This window comes from Typopeltis vanoorti, chromosome 21 (genome assembly GCF_054136105.1).
Source record: "Typopeltis vanoorti isolate ZY-2024b chromosome 21, IOZ_Tvanoo_1.0, whole genome shotgun sequence".
NCBI classification, from domain to species: Eukaryota; Metazoa; Arthropoda; class Arachnida; order Uropygi; family Thelyphonidae; genus Typopeltis; species Typopeltis vanoorti.
The window spans coordinates 22,003,289-22,020,944 of record NC_143569.1 but is presented as its reverse complement, the minus strand read 5'-3'; the positions used below and the strand labels follow the sequence as shown (position 1 = coordinate 22,020,944).

General features: G+C 36.9%; 1 protein-coding gene across 2 annotated transcripts in view; it reads left to right on the top strand.

The window, feature by feature from the left end:
* Positions 1–17,656, top strand: part of LOC150094669 (regulating synaptic membrane exocytosis protein 2-like) — a 358,944-nt gene that overhangs the window by 267,588 nt on the left and 73,700 nt on the right. For both annotated transcript variants that reach the window (XM_090410907.1, XM_090410908.1), the window contains exons 12-15: positions 4,652–4,793; positions 7,776–7,916; positions 11,005–11,185; positions 14,563–14,777. In XM_090410907.1, the coding sequence (XP_090267033.1) occupies positions 4,652–4,793; positions 7,776–7,916; positions 11,005–11,185; positions 14,563–14,777 (679 nt within the window). The remainder of the gene's footprint in view (positions 1–4,651; positions 4,794–7,775; positions 7,917–11,004; positions 11,186–14,562; positions 14,778–17,656) is intronic.

Below are 17,656 nucleotides of genomic sequence, written 5' to 3'. Positions count from 1 at the left end.
TCAGTATCTCTCATTTTGCTCAGTGATCCCTTCCTACATTGGGAAACACTTATTTCGTAGTGAGTAGGATTGTAATTTGGCCTGCGAGGAGACAAATACAATCATAGAATGACAGTCAGCATGGTGACCAACTTCGTAACTACACGTCTGAGGCGACCTGTTGTGGAAGATAAATCTAGGTTGTATGAGATGATATCCAAAACTTCTGTTTCCGAGTTATTTATTTTTTGAAAGCATAATGATTGCTTGTAACAGTTTGTTGTTTAGAAGATCAACGCGCAGCTGATCTTCTTCTGAGTTCCATATCATGAACAATGATCATCGTATTATTCAAACCCTAGCCATTATTCTCACAATAACTATCATACCACTCCCTAAACCCACCCTTTTCATATTCTTTTCATTACAAATACTACTCAACTATTCTTCATAAACAACATGAAGAATCCTAGACAACATAAAGTAATTTCCAGGATGTCCAGGTAACCATCAGACGTCAGGGTTTTGGGCACGTCCACCAATGGACCAAGCTCAATCCAAACTGAAACACCCCCCATACCATTACCAAGTCTTCGCCAAACTTGACAGTGGAATGATGGAGTTCTGACAGAAACATTTCTCGGGTAATCTCCAGATCCAAACACGACCATCATAGTGATACATTTGAAAGCGTGATTCGTCGCTCCATAGAACCTTTTTCCGATTCTCTGCGTCTAAGAAAGGTGTGATAGACACCAGTCGTGGCACAATTGGCGTTGAGGGGAGTGATGTTCGCAGCAGCTCTGCCATGGTAACATAAGGCATGCTAATCTCTGGGGACAGTTCTAGTGATGACAGATGTCCCTGCAGCATTTTCCTTAACCATGCGAGGAAAGCCGCTGACGATATGCGGGATGCTTGAACATTCCAAGACAGAGTTCATCGATCTCGATCAGAGAGTGTCGGTGGCCTCCTAGAACGTTTTGTGCTGTGGTAGCATCATCAAATTTCCATCAACGAATGACATGAGCAATGGTGGATTTCAGTATACTGACACGGGTAGCAATGTCACGGACGGAAAAACCACTGATGTGACACCCAATCTACGATCACACGTTGGAAGTCTGTTAGTTTAGCTGAACATGGCATCTTGACATCAAGTACAGTGCAAAACATGCAGCACGTTCCGAAATATGCATTGCGCGTAAGATGTCCAAATACTTTTGTTAACATAGTGTTTTTGTGTGTGTGTGTGTGTATATATATATATATATATATATATATATATATATATATATAGACAGGGTGGTTCAAAATTCCACGTACAAACTTTGAGGGGAGGTAGAGAACATCAAAATCAACTATATTCACAAAGGAAAGCATGACCGGAAACGCCACCCGAAAGTGATAGGGTGGCGCTGTTCGCCAGCACTCCAGGTGAGCAATTGGGGCTTCCTCATTCAAGCTTTCGACGTCGCACGAAGAACATGCGTCGTTTTACGAACGCTGAGATGGCAGACATGCATCTCGTTTACCATATTATGTATCCAACTACTATTGAACTGTTCAGTTACGTCTAATATAGTTTTTTACACTACTTACTGCCTTGTGTTATTTCTGTATCTTTGTGTCCCTGTTAGTACCTTCCGGTAGCGTTTCCAGTCATGCTTTCCTATGTGAATATGGTTGATTGTGATGTTCTCTACCTCCCCTCAAAGTTTGTACGTGGAATTTTGAACCAACCTGTATATATAGAGCTCGACAAATAAGGACAGATATGATACTCATATTTGTCCGTATACAGGAGAAGATCAAAATTAGCATGTCATAAAACACACTGAACTTTTAAAGCTGTTGGTATATGAAAGAACTTGTTTGAAAGAACTTGTCCAGAACAAGTATATATATATAGTCCGCGCGGTTAGCCTAGTGGCTTTGCGCTTCGCAACCATATGCCTGGGGAAGGAGTGTGCTAGGTTCGATTCTCGTCGACGACGTGAGGAGCTTAAGGATCTTCCTCAGCCATAGCCAAGTTAGCCGGTCTTGGGCGTCGGCAGCAGGGTTTTTTCCGCCAGTTTATCTGGGGTTTTTCATCCCGCAAGCAGGCAAACCGGCCCCGTGAACACACAGGTTAAAGTCATAAATACTTACGGCAAGGAAGGCAACGGGAAACCACCTTGCTCATAATCATCTCTACCAAGAATGGTAGCATTTAGCTACCCTCCCGCGGCCGTATGGCAGATGGGAACCAGAAGAAGAATATATATATATATATATATATAGTCCGTATATCAATGTCCATACACGACATTGATCTAACTCAGGTGTTCATCCACTTGTGTGTCAAGAAGTTGATGGAATCAGGAATTTTATTTGACTTTCCTTAAACTCGTTAGCTGATAACAGCAGTTCGAAATTAGCGTTGAATTAGAAAAAAAAGACCTATTTTTCTTGAAAATCAAAAATATTATATTCGTTATATACTGGAATCAACAGAAAACCAAATTCTTCTGAATTTAGTTCTCTGTTGATCCTTGAATCAGTTAAATGGATTAAAGTTTATATTCGATACAAAACAGAATCTTTTCCAAAGGAATGGCGATTATAATATAACATAGGTACTTTCAGCTTTATATTTTAACCATTTACACAATTCCCTTTTTTTTTGTTACTCGAAGAGAAACCTCTCTAATTAAACATGCCTAAAGGAAGTTCTGATTATTTCTTTCTATATGTATTGTAAATAAATTTATTTACATTTTTCGTAACTCTCTTTCTTTATTTTCGCGTTTTACTTATTAGTTTAAACACCTTGATATTTGGCAAGCAAAACTGCATTCATAAATATTGTTTTATAAATGCAAGGGCGGTTCATGAAAAAACACATACACCACACGCATACGCGAGCGCACGCACACATACACACACACACGCACGTGTGTGTGTGTGTGTGTGTGTGTGTGTGTGTGTGTGTGTGTGTGTGTGTGTGTGTGTGTGTGTGTGTGTGTGTGTGTGTGTGTGTGTGTGTGTGCGTGCGTGCGCGTGCATGATGTACCGAATGTAGATGTAGTAATTTTTCTCTGTGTGTATAAGGAGAAAAGCAATAGAAGCATTAACAATTCACTTTGATTCACATCCATTATGCATGTACGGCTGTACTGTTCATTGTGCTGCTCTTCCGTATGTCACAAACTGCATCCTTTGCACAGTATGTTCAACGGCAGAACACAGCTAGTCGGGACTGATATAGCTCACAAGCTGCGTTAAGTTATCTTTCAGCGCTAACAAGTTATCAGGATGAACCCGATAAAGCTTGTTTTTGAAAATCCACAGAAAAACAGGCGGTCAGATCAAGTGAAGCCATAGTGATCAATCGATCACTATGGCTTCCGTGAAATGTTCTCGCCGAACCTCCTGTACGAATCGATCGATATGTGTGTGGAGGGTCTCCATCCTGCCTGAAAATGACTCTCACAAGACCTGACCGGCGAATGTCTCCTCAAAGAAGAACGGTCAAATGATAAACGAAGATGTTAACCAGCACCAGACAGTACCTTTGGGTGAATGCAAAGGAATTTCTTGAATTGCATGCGCGTTTTGCGTAGCCCTTACCCGGAAATTGTGAGTAGTATTCAAAGCTCCGTTTACGTTAAAATGAGCCTTATCGCTCCATAAAATCATCCACGGCCACCACGTCTACAGAATATTCGGTAGACGTTTCCAGAGTTGTGTAAGGCACATCCATGTGTCTTGATATAGGATGTGCACTTCAGGAACCAACGGCATTAGCAACTTGATTCACTTGTGAATTGATTGGTTTTCGACCTCTGCCAGGTCTAAATCCTAACGATCCCGTCTCTTCAAAACGACTAATCGTTCGTCGAAGAGAACTTGGATATTTTGGACCTCTTCGGCATTTGTTCAGGAGACGAAATTCGCGGAGTGCAGCAACAACATTGCAATTGTTTAGATAGTGCAGCTTCACGAGCAGAGCACGTTGGGCCAAGGTATGTTACCTTGGCCGGTATTACAACCAGATTGAAGGGAAAAATCCTATGTCCATCTTTTTAAACCCTCGTGGCGCCTACCGAGTTGCATGGTATGCAAATCCCATGCATTTGGTGTTTACAACGCCCCTGATGGTAAATTTAGAACTGCATTTATTTCTCTCCGATATTGTTTCTGCATGAAGCACAACGTAGTCCTACAAAGTTTCGCAGCATTTGGATCATTGGATGGTACTTCACAAGGCCTTAAACAGGGATACTTTAATTTTGATGACCCTGTATATATACACAAAACTATTCTTAGCCTGCCTACAGTACTAATGTACTATAGGTTTGGAACTTTCAGTGGATGGGAGGGAGTAATAAAACACATTGCGCGTTTTTTTACTGATTTCTCTAGTTTGCTGGAGAGGAAATCTGGTTTCGTGGAGAGAAATCTCTGTCCATTCCATATAAAAGATCGACTTAGTTACTTTCAGTCGAAAAGTCCTGAATTCTTCTCATGTCCTATAAATGTACTGTTTTCTGCTGCTTCTAGAGAAAAGTCAAGTCGACATTCACACCAAAGATATTTACTGTCAGACTTAAGTAAATATATATAAATTATTATTTTTCCTAATACTAGTATAGCTATATTGTGAAAAAGTATCATTTTATCGTCATAGAGAAGGCAGAACATGTACTATGACACAGAGGCCACTAGCAGCGTTACATCTACTGACCATTTGTCTCCACCTTCAACAACTTCTAGACTATCGGATAGTGAGTTATCGGAGCTAGATTATGACGATGGTATTTTGGCTAGGGGTAAGTTCATGTTTTTGTTTCAAATTGATTTTACAGAATGTTAGTTTTTGCAGTGTTCGGAAGGTCTTTTTTATTTATTACACGTTTTTGTAAATATACTTGGAGAAATACTTATCATATGAAGTATTTCAAATGATAAGTATTTTTCCATAATAATACGCAAGAGAATCATTAGAGAAAATGAATGTGATTATGATTCTTGATAAGATATTTACGATAGTTAACATGCAATGTATGATACAATAAAGAAGATACAATGGTATGCCCACATTTTACCAACGGTTTAGTTAGTAAATATATCAATTTCCTTATCCAATCCTTTGTTTACGGCCAGGCGTTATAAATACATATCCAGAGATCATTGTTAGGAATATTTTAAAAACATTAAAGCAGCTCTCCCCCCCCCCCATCGCCATAAAGAACATTAAACAAGTATGCATGTTCAGATGGATTTTATAACAATTCTAGAATACTATTTCTGAAATTTTAAACTAAAGAAATCAAATTCGTCTTATGGGATTACAATTATAAAAAAACTAAACCACAATACAGTTTATTACTGCAAAACCAAACTTTATTCCTCAATGCGTAAATCTTAATGGAAAATAATAAGCAACGTAATAAAGAAAAGTCAGATATGACAATAAATTAGAAAAGGAATTATGCAATGCGCACAAAAAAATATGGGTGATAATCTTACAGAGTAACAAAGTTAATTGAAATCGTGAAGCACATTGATAATCGCAAAATTATTTCGTAAAATTACTCAGTCCTCAATCTATAGAATGGAATGAAAAGCATAGTTTGTGTTTACCCTTTTATTTGTGCATAAATTGGAACAATTTTAAGTGTGGATGAAAACTCATTACTTCAGAAGAAATTGTAGGAAATCACGCTCTTCTCCATCTTCTTGAGTTATCCCTAACTTTTGCAACTAATTCTGTTTTTCTCCTATTTTACTAGCCAGCCACCTTTCTTTCTTTTTCTGACAATCTTTGTCAAGTTAGTTTACACCTCCCCTTTTCTTTTTTTCCCCTTCTGCAAGCCATGCAAAGCCAGCTACGCTTGTAATTTTTTCACATTCCATTCTCAGTACATGGCTAAACCATTTCCAGCCAGGTCTTGTTATTTCACTGGCAATACGTTTTTGCTTTGTCCGTATATATAAATCGAATATCTTATTACGCTGTGACGAAAATAATTTTAATATTTTATGCATTTTTTTTAAAAAACAACTATTTAATTTGGCTTTCAGTTTCTTTGTCAGTTTCCATGTATCTGAATCATGTAACAATAAGACCTTCACATTGTTAATAAAAACGTTTATTTTGATTTTATTATGCTATCTTGATGATTTTCATATATTATTCAATTCTTCTGAAAGCAAGCAGTATTTGCTTTCGTTAATCTTGTTATATTACTCGAGTTCCATCTTCTGCATCAATATTAGCTCTCATATATGTAAAATTCTTAATTTTTTCTTGTTTCTACAACCCACGAAAACATTCATGAACATCCATGCCCACTGATGGATCTGTACCAGAAGTCTGTTAGTTGGAGAATGAGTACGCTAACCACTCGACCAACCAGGCTGGCCAAAAAAAAAAAAAATATTGTTCTAGGTGAGGACCGAACTCACGGCCTGAGATATTAAACTGACTACTATTCTGTGTTGGTCAACTTATTAATTTCGTTTTGGCAATTGTCGTCAATTTAAAAGATTTTGTTAATTCATATTTAAATCCACCTTATACAACTGCCTTATACAATCTCCTTCTTTTGCTTGGATATATGTGTGTTTGGATGATATTAAAATTATGACACCTCCAAATCTAGATAATCCAACTGTGTTGTGAAATTACATTCTACTCCTCTCCTTATGCTTGTAATATTTTCATAATCCATTCAATGGCTACGCTAAAAATTAATCTGGACACCATACAGCCGTGTCTCACACCAGTCCTTATCTTAAACTATTCTAATGATATTTGCAATAATCCAGACACCTATACTTTCACATTTAGAGAGATTGCCTTTCTTTGGAATCATGGTCATCCTTACTTCTTTTCACTCTCTCTAGCACTTAATTAAAGATCCCTTGCAGTTTATTCAGAATCAATTTCTTTAGTTGTTTCAAGCTTTTCTGTTGCTATATTTCCATTATCACATGCATTTGCACTCATGTTTTATGTAACGCTCATTATTTCACTGTTAAAAGATTCTGTAAAATTTGCAAGTATTCCGCAGATTTTACAGAATATTTGCAGAAAAAACGTGTAGTGAAAACAATGATACCTTGTTATTAGGTCATGTCATTCTATCTAAATTGATAGAATGACCTAACAACAATGTATCATTATCAACAGAAATGGAAGATATCAACAACATTAAGAACATAACAACAAAAATGGAAGATAGTGTACGTTTTGTTCTGTGTGATGAGAACTGGTAAAGTATTTTGTACAAAGAAATCCTAGTCCATCATTTTATTTGAAAAAAATTGCTTTATATTCGGCTCAAAATGTAAACATCAATAGTTTTTAGTATAATGAAAGCCTTGAACTAATAACATAAATTGATTTTTTTTTGCCAGCAAGTTAAAAATTTGCTAATGACACAACAGTTTCAAAACGTTTGTGAATGAACTATTTCTGCATTTGCAATAAAAACAACGCTAAATATCACTTTCACTGATGATTGACAACTTAACAGATTTGCTGTTATATAACAGCAAATAATCTCCGATATAACACTGTATAAATGGGCATGAGACTTTCTCTTGATCTTACGATGAGGTTCGTATATGAAATATATGAATAATTTCAAACAATATATCCGCTTATGATTCGTCATGCTGCGCAAAACAACATATTACTGTGCTGTTTTGCGCAGCATGATAACCCCCCCCCCTTTTTTTTTAATTTTAGGATCTCAATATTAACCAATGTTTTTTTTTTTCTTCTTCATCCCTGTCACCTCCAGAAAGGAGAATACTGGGTGTAGACGGAGCTAGTGTTAGCTCTGTAGGTAGTAGCCGTAGCTCACCATTCATATCGGAAGATGCAATTGAACGACGATCGCGAAGAGATATGGTATCACAAAGTCGAAAACGATCTGGAACTGGTACGTACTGGATTGATAATAGATATGTCATGAGTCAAGCATTTGCAATATTTAGTATAGACTATTACAACTGCCTAACATTTAATTACACAGTTTTATAAACTGAGACTGCCAACCTAATATACTTCTTCGATATTATTTATGACACCCGATACATTGTTATTTCTGATTTAATTAATTCGTAAAGAAAAAGATTTAGCTTAGCACTCGGTTTTTAAGCGCATTAAGGGATCAGTCATAAACTCCTGTCAGTAACATTCCTTGTCTTTTACTCATTTGCTTTACTGCCATATTAAGTGCCATATTTTTTGGAAATTTTTTCCTGATATGCACAATGCCTGTATTGAAGTAGTGACATTTTACACACAACGATGAATGGTGAATAGTACAAAAGGCGTTAGAGAGCAGCATATAGATAGCGATTCATGAGTTTGCGATCCCTGATACAAATGTTGGCTCCTCTCTCGGTAAATTAAGATTAAAAGGTAATGTTGATGGTCTCTATTCATACAATCACTCTCCGTTGTTGTTTTGCAAAATAATAATGTATATAAGATGCTTTTTGTGATTTCTACTATTAGTTTACTTCGTTGGACTTTTAAATTTTGTAATTCTAATGTTTCTACCAATCAATACTAGTGGTGGTGGTCGGCAGTGGATGGCGTTGGTGTAGATGAAGGAAGCCGTTCGTTGTAGTTGGTAGATTGAGTGGTGGAGACGTAGAGTTGTTAAGTAGGTGCCCTCCATCGATGAGTCTTTAGATTTCCTGGAGATGTCACGTAATAGTAATAATAATAATAATAATAATAATAATAATAATACTTGAAAACAGTTCTTATAGGAATGGAAGAATGTTATCCAAATGCTAGTCTGAATCATTATCTCAGTCTTGGTTTGCCAACAAATGTATCAAGACTGTTGAAGATGTGTTCTTAAAATTGAGTGCAATGAAAATTAGTCTGCTTCCAAATAAATTTTTCAGTAGCAGAATTATACACCCAGGAAAAGATTCCTGAAAGATGCCAAACTCTGGAAAACAAATAAATGAATTCAATGCGAACAAATATACGGAAGATACAGTTTGAAGTTCATAACTACTATGAAAACATGAACATAAAAATTTATCTCATGTATAGGGAAGTATGTTTACAAAGCAATGTGCACCATAATTGTTAGCTTTCATTTTGCCTTCATTCAGCTCTTGATCAACAAAAATATGTTTTCAATTTATTATAAATTTTAGTCCATTACGAACTTTCGACAAAAACTGGTTTTGAAAAAGCGAACATTCGCAAACCTACACCATTTGAAGAAATTCGTTAAAGACAAAATTCAGGAATGCGTGGATAGGTATGGTACTGCATGGGGGGGCAACATCATGGCTTTATGAAGGGTGGGTCATGTTTTAGTATCTTACTTACTTAATTTTTATAATAAAGAGATAGTTCACTTGAACAAAAGTAATGGCTACACCGTGATACTATTGCACTTTGCAAAGGCGTTAGACAGGATACTGCATGGAATGTAATAAATAAATTACATCAAACAGGTATGAACCTGAAGCTCGTGATGTAGATAAAAGAATGTGACTGTTCGAGAGGTATCATACAATAGTTTATTCAGAAGCAGAAACCTCTAGAAAGCTGTGACTAGTGGAGTGTCACAGAGTTCTGAGTGTCTTAGGCCACTGCTATTAAATTCATACATTAATGATATAAGAAATTATCTGAGGGGAAATATGCAGCTGTTTGCAGATGATGGAAAATTAGGTAGAGCAATAGTGTCAATAAACATGATGATGTTGATATTTTACAGGATTATTTAAAGAGACTGGCAGTATAGACAAAGGAGAATGAATGTCAGTTTAATGTGGCAAAGTGTAACGTTCTGCATTTTGGGGTGAAAATATTACCGGCTGTGTATCACATTGTGGGAAGTGTACTCCAGGAAAGTGATAAAGCCAGAAATTCGGGGTGTTGGTGGATAAGGAGTTGACGTTCAAAGGGAATGTCGCAAAAGTGGCTAAAATAGCTGATTCCCTGATTATTGAAGAAAATTCTGGCATGCAGAGATAAGCAAGTTATCATTCCTCTTTATAAGACTTTTATAACGCCTCATTTGGATTATGCACAGAACTTGTCGAGTGGGCTTCTTAGAGATGTGGACGAGGCAGAGCGGATTCAGAGGCGAGTAACCAAGATGATAACAGGTCTGTGTGATGCTCCATATGAGAAAATTGAAGATCTGTGAGTTCCAGAGGCTAACCGACAGACAGATGGGGGGTATGATACAAACATACAAGTTGCTTAGATGGGGTTTGTTGGATTGATTTTGAGGAAATATTTCAGTACACAAATATGTAAGGAAAACTAGAGGTCATCCAGGAAAAATAAGTAAGAGTGTGGTTACCAAGGGCGTAAGGTTAACATTTTCTGCTTGAAGAGTCTAATCATAGACTAATTAGATAGGAACAGTGTACCAGTGAGAAAGCCATGCAGGCGTATGAGAAGTGTAATGTTAGAATTTTATCGCACTTTGACTGATAATACTTTAAACTAATCGAACAAACAAATTGATCTGAAATTCTCTTAAATATTTATGGTAGTCATCTTCATCTTCTCAAAGTGACTCATAAGCCTTCATCTCTCTCTCTCTCTTTGTCACTCTCTCTCTCTCTCTCTCTCTCTCTCTCTCTCACACACACACACACACACACACACACACATGTTGTTCGGTTCAGTATCTGTAACTGTGCGGAATAGCTTGCCAGAGTCGGATGTGTGCGTTTTGTCGATGAATAATTTCCAGGTAAAATATAAAAGACACTGTACTGGTATTGATAATTAATGTTTTTGTAATGGACCTCCCGCGATGTCTACGGACTATATGGAAATGCCATTATGTAATAATAATAATAATAATAATAATAATAATAATAACACCATAACTGAAAATTCGATTTTGTGGTCCCTTTATATACACACACACACACACACACACACACACATATATATATAATTGTAAGTGTGGATTACTCTGTATCATTACAATTATTTTTGATATATTCAAATAAAGATTTCGTTTGCAGTAATAGGCAGAGATGACGTGTATACAAGAGGAAGGAGAGATACTGTTATTGCTGCTGATTTTAGTGGTATTAGAGGACGTTCTAGATCGGTGGCTCCAGGTGAAGGAAGTACTCGATCAAGGTCACCATCTAGAAGAGGCACAGAGACATCATCTCGGTCTCTGTCTCCTCCTGAAATGAGGTAAGACACATTTTAAATCTTTCATTCAAACGAGTAATAACTTCCAGGTTTTGCTTTTCACTTAAGGGAAAATAAGTAAGAGTGTGGTTACCAAGGGCGTAAGGTTAACATTTTCTGCTTGGAGAGTCTAATCATAGACTAATTAGATAGGAACAGTGTACCAGTGAGAAAGACATGCAGGCGTATGAGAAGTGTAATGTTAGAATTTTATCGCACTTTGACTGATAATAGTATTTAAACTAATCGAACAAATAGACTGATCTGAAATTCTCTTAAATATTTATGGTAGTCATCCTCATCTCCTCAAAGTGACTCATAAGCCTTCATCTCTCTCTCTCTCTCACACACACACACACACACACACACCGACATGTTGTTCGGTTCAGTATCTGTAACTGGGCGGAAGAAAGATAACGTTTATTAAACATCCGATTTGAATCTCTACAGAGAGTATTTCGAAAATACTATGAAAGAAAAAAAATGGAAATAAGAATTTAAAAAATGTAAATATAGACATAAAGTGAATATAGCTAAGTTTAAAGGCTAGCTATTAATACGCCAAAACAATGAATGCTAAGGCAAATGCATTATGTCTGGAAATTGCCAGTGTTCTCAGTCCAGTTTGGTCTGTTTTAAGAATGCTGGGATAACCAAGAGGAAACATCCTGTCACCGAAATCTGAAATCCTCTCTTTCTATATGGAATTAAACCCATTCTTCACTTTCTAGGTGGAATCACACCTATCTTTCTGACAAACAGACTAAGAATAAGAATACATGTCTATTCAATTAGAATAATTCCGCAGGAGTGGAAAGATTATATATGGTAATTCTGTTGAAAGAGAGTGGTGCAAAGACTGATGTATGTAGACTTTTCTAGTATGTCTATAAATTTTGAGTAATATGTCCTTTTTTCGTTAAAACTCTAACTGATATTTCTTATGAATCTAACTAAGCAGACATTTCTAAACAAAGACTGGAAAATTCGATATAATTTGAAGAGATTAAAAATGTTCCTTTTGATTATTTAAAATAAAGAGCCAATAGGCTTCATTTCGGCGATGTAAAACATTATTTAAATTAAGGGGATATTAAATCCCACATTGTTTTAAAACCGAATAAGAAACTCAAAGATCGGAATCAAAGAGTTTCATGCCGAATATAGTAGTACCTATAAAAGTACCGGCGACTACTAGCGTGAGCTGAAGCACGTAGTCTAAGTACGTAGTACAAACTAGGGCAACGTTCGGCATGAAACTCTTTGATTCCGATCTTTGAGTTTCTTATTCGGTTTTAAAACAATGTGGGATTTGATATCCCTTTAATTTAAATAATGTTCCTTTTGATTTTATCTCTCTTGATTTAATTAATAATTTATATAAAAAAAAAAAAAAACAGTGACACTTGATGTGAATTAACAAGTGTCTCTTTCCACGCATTAATTAATTTCATTTTCCATCACAGATTTAAGAGTCAATCTTCCTTTTCGTGTTAGACTGAATATCCTGTCACTGCCAAGCAAGCGCTTTTCTTAGAAGCTTCACTGTTTGTGATAGGACAGTTAATCCTATCTACATTGTCTGCCACAGCTATAAATTGCATTTTTTCTTCTGGGCAGTTTGCCTGTTTTGGTTTCCGAGATGTAAAACCCTCCCTCTCCGTATGAGACTGGCTAACTTTACCTTCAGCTCAAGAGCCTTCAATCAGGGCTTTTGAGATGAAGGGAATCTAACACAGTCTTTCTTAAATAACATCGTCTATACCAGTGTTTTTATTTTATATGTTTATTCACAGATAAGCACTGGTTTATTCTATAATTAATTTTTGAATATGTAAAAAAATCTCAAGGAATTTTTAAACAAAATGTGTTTTTTGGTATGTATCGACTAATCTCGGTTTAGGGCTGCGTCTAATCGACACGCATTGGAAATCGCATTCCAAGCACGTGGTTCGAAGTGTTTGCATTAAAAGTTCAAATTCGACTAGTTCGACCACAGCGATTGTTTCACCGCTCGTGCGGCAAAATATTTTAAGTTTGTAATTTATTATATCACAAATATTAAAAAATAAACACCTTCCCCAAATTCCATTTGTCTGACAGTGAGTATGCCGATGCTACTAATTTTAAAAGGGTACGCAGGTACTGAAAGTTTGGGAAACACTGCTCTATACCAACTGAGACGCTACAAGCTGAGACGCTACAAGTTTAGGATGTGATGAAAAAATGCTACTTGTCCTATTTGGTATTTAATTCCACCTACTTTCTTCAATATATTACAGCATTATGCAACAAGAGAGCATACACTCACAGTCCAAACACAAACGCGTTAAGTGATCGTATTTCTGCTCATTTATCTTCAATTATTCTTCTTTTCTGTACCATGCAGCCTTCCTTTATTTATATTTAATGAAAATTAAAACTCTATGAATATTAAAATCCAATGTTAATAATTTAAATGTTTCTGATTCCAGGCCACCAGCCTGACTCCAGCAGTAGAATACCACATACACGCACACAAACTTAAATTGGCAAACAGTATGCATCCACGAAACCTACTTCACACAATTATGCAAAACGTCTTAATAAGGGAAGCTTGGCATTAGCAACAGTTGAAAACCACACACACACACACACACACACACACACACACACACACACACACACACACACACACACACACACACACACACACACACACACACAGAGCATTACTGAGATAAGCACTATTGTTGTGAAAGCACTGTTGAAATGGTAAGCATTCAGATAAACATAGTAACAGGATAAGTACTATTATGAGAGAATGACGGAGATATGCAACTCTTACAGCATAATGTGACAACATTAGCTTGGGACCAAACTATTGTTTGTCACACAAGATTAGTCTGAATATCACACTCAAAAACAAAACATCCCACTCGTGTTATGATAATGGAAATATAATCCGATTAAAATATTTAATTATTCTTAATTAATCTTATCCTATTGTTCTCATCCGTCCAAGGACGGGTTGAGTCCCCTCCTAATGAGGGATTACTGGCGTATTAATGCAGCCGGTTTGCCACTCTTCTGCTGGCAATATTCATGACTGTAATCCTTGTGTGTTCACGGGACTGGTTTGTCTGCTTACGGGATGAAGAACCAAGTCCAAGACTGGCTATGGTCGAGGATGATCCTTAAGCTCCTCTCGTCGTCGACGGGAATCGAACCTAGGACACTCCTTCCCCAGTCAAATGGTTGCGAAGCGCACAGCCACTAAGCTAACCGCGCAGGCATTCTTAATTAATAAGCTATTTAACAAAGATTAATATAGAGATAGTGGTTATTTTTATTAAATGTTTAAGGCAATCATTCTTTTTCTTTCATAAATTTCCATTCAGGCCTAGATCCCCTGTTCAAGATTTATCAAGAATGACAAATCGCTCTGCTATTCATCCCCATTCCGTTGGTGGGACACCTACTGGAACACCTTCAATGAAAAAAAGACAGCTGCCACAAATTCCACCATCAGTTCGTAGAGCAACAAGAATTCAAATGACTCTTGATCTAGAAGAAAGAGCAAGACAAAAAATGAATTTATCGGGACGGTCTGGAGGTAAGTGTTTCCCTTTTCATCTCAATAAATTCGCGACAGGTTTCCTTGTAACAGCAATACTGTTAATGAATATAGTTTATTTATCTCGAGATGAGGAACAATTCTAAGAAATATACTCGTATAGTTCTGTTTTCGGATATTAGGAAATCATGACTTTTTTAGTAATTATAGAAGATAAATTGCTCGATCAATAATTAAATTGCACATCAGTTAATATTATTATATTAATTTTCTAATATACCAGCACTTAACTATCCATTTTATGAAGAAATACGCAAAAATCTTCAGTTGAAATTTTGAGAAACTGAAGATTTATTTTACGAAGATAAATCGAAAACCCTTTGCTAAGATTTCCTTGTTTGATATATTACAGTGTTATGAACATTTCATAATGCTCTCTCTCTCTCTCTCTCTCTCTCTCTTCAAAGAAGATAATGACAATGATCTACCAGTCCCAGCGATTAACGTGTTGAACCAGATCGGAGGTTTTTCCTCACCTGAAGACTAAATCCTCTGTCTATATGTTTAAATGCGCATAATGCCAATATATGGTATACAATGACAAACATTTCTGCCGGCATACGGCATATATCAATAGTTGGCCGACGCCAAATATTGATAAATGTCACTTGATGTGTGATAATCGGAGACCACAAAAAATTGCACTTCGCTTTGCTGTTGCTGTAGACTATAGTCTAGAGCAGTGGTTCCCAACCTTTTTCTACTTGTGTACCCCTTTTAAACCCATTCTATAAATTGTACCCCTTGTTTTTAAAATATCTGTTTTTAACTACTGACACTTTTGTTCACTGCCTATCTTAATGTAAAATAGTGGAAATGAGGCCATTTCCGCCATTACTGATTATTTTTCGTTGGCCCAGCACGTACCCACGGGGGTACGTGCTGGGCCGTTCAGGGGTATATGAAAAATAATCAGTAATGGCGGAAAAACAAGTAAACTATTTTACGTTAAGATAGGCACTGAACAAAAGTGTCAATATTTAAAAACAAGGGATACAATTTATAGAAATGAGTTTAAAAGGGGTACACAAGTGTGAAAAAGGTTCGGAACCACTGGTCTAGAGGAACAGCGAAGCAATCTATAGTAATGTTACGTATAGTGTTCCTCTAGAGTAGGGGTCTTCAACACATGGCCCGCAGAGCTCTTTGCCGTGGCCCGTGGCCATTTTGAAAAAAATAACTACTTAACATTAAAACGCGATTAAATAAAAAATAATTTCAATGAAGTCCGCGGGCCACTAAGCTACACTGCGGTATTTAGAATTGTAAGATGCTTTCCAGATTCACAAGGAACACTGTGCATTTGATACTTTACATAAAATCCTATAAAAATAAATATTAAATAGACACGCTTCTTCAACCATCTAACAATCTAACAGCTTCAAGCCGCACTTAAGTACTAGTACTAACGTCGCGGGAAGATGGCTGAAGCAGTAGTTCGTTCGGGTGCGCTGTCTAGTGCCTTCCAGATACATCTCGAAGGTTCTCGATACTTCGTTATTGTCATATAAATGCAAGAGGATCTCATCAACTATCAGTCAGTTGCGAACAGTGTGATATTCGTGGATAAGTGCACGCAGGTTTGTCGTGTCAGCCATAGCCTATTGTGGTTTTATATTGCCAGATTTTTTCATTAGTGGGAGACATATTCAGTGGATAATAACCGTTACACGGCCATTTTGAATCATTTTTTAGGTTCACCTTAGTAGTATTAGGGGCACTAATAACAAGATCAAGATCAAGATAAGATACAGCTTTATCTTATCTTGATCTTGTTCATAGTGTCCGACCAATCACGCACGAATCCTTATCTTATCTTGATCTTGTTCATAGTGTCCGACCAATCACGCACGAATCCTTATCTTATCTTGATCTTGTTATTAGTGCCCCTAATACTACTCACCTTCCATCGCTATGGCGTCTACGAGTAAAAAGCGTAAATTAAGTGATTCTTGTCGGGTTTTTAATGAAAAGTGGACTAATTTGTACTTTTTTTTGTGCCGATCGACGATAAGCCAGTGTGTTTAATTTGTCGTGAGTCAGTGTCAGTATCAAAAGAATACAATATAAATCGACATTATGAGACAAAGCATGCATCCCATTTCGATCAGCTTCAAGGGCAGCTTCATGGGGAGAAAGGGAACCGTCTCCAAATTGATTTAAAATGCCAGCAAGGTACGTTTAAAAGGCAGAGGGAAGAGAGTGAAGAGTGCGTCAAACAAAGTTATGTAATAGCTGAAAAAATTGCTAAAAAATCAAAAGTCTTCTTGGATGCCGAGTTTGTGAAATAGTGTCTCATCGCTGCTGGGAAAATTCTGTGCCCAAATATTAAGTGCTTAAAAACCTGCCTTTATCTGGGGAACTGTGTCAAAGAACTTGCTAATGACATTGAAGGAATTTTAAAAACGGTCGTCCGAATTTACGTCATATTCACTTGCTTTAGATGAGAGCACAGATATGAAGGATACAGCACAACTGGCTATCTTTGTCCGTGCACTGATCAACAATTCACTATGACAGAAGAACTGCTAGTGCTCGTACCTATGAAGGCACTAATATTCTTGAAGCGCCAAGAAAACGCTCCAGCGTTTCGACCTCAGCTTGACCAACCTCGAGGGTGTGGTAATTGATGGTGCCCCTGCTATGGTGGGAAAGAAGCGGAACTAGAAGGATAATATTTCGTCCATTACCACTGTTTAATCCACCAGGAGAATTTGTGCGCGGAAACTATTGGATTTGAGAATGTAATGAAAGTTATTGTGACTGTCGTCAACATTATTAGGGCAAGAGGATTGAATCATCGTTAATTCCAACAGTTTATGACCTAAGAGTGCAAAGCGGATCACGTCGATGTGGTT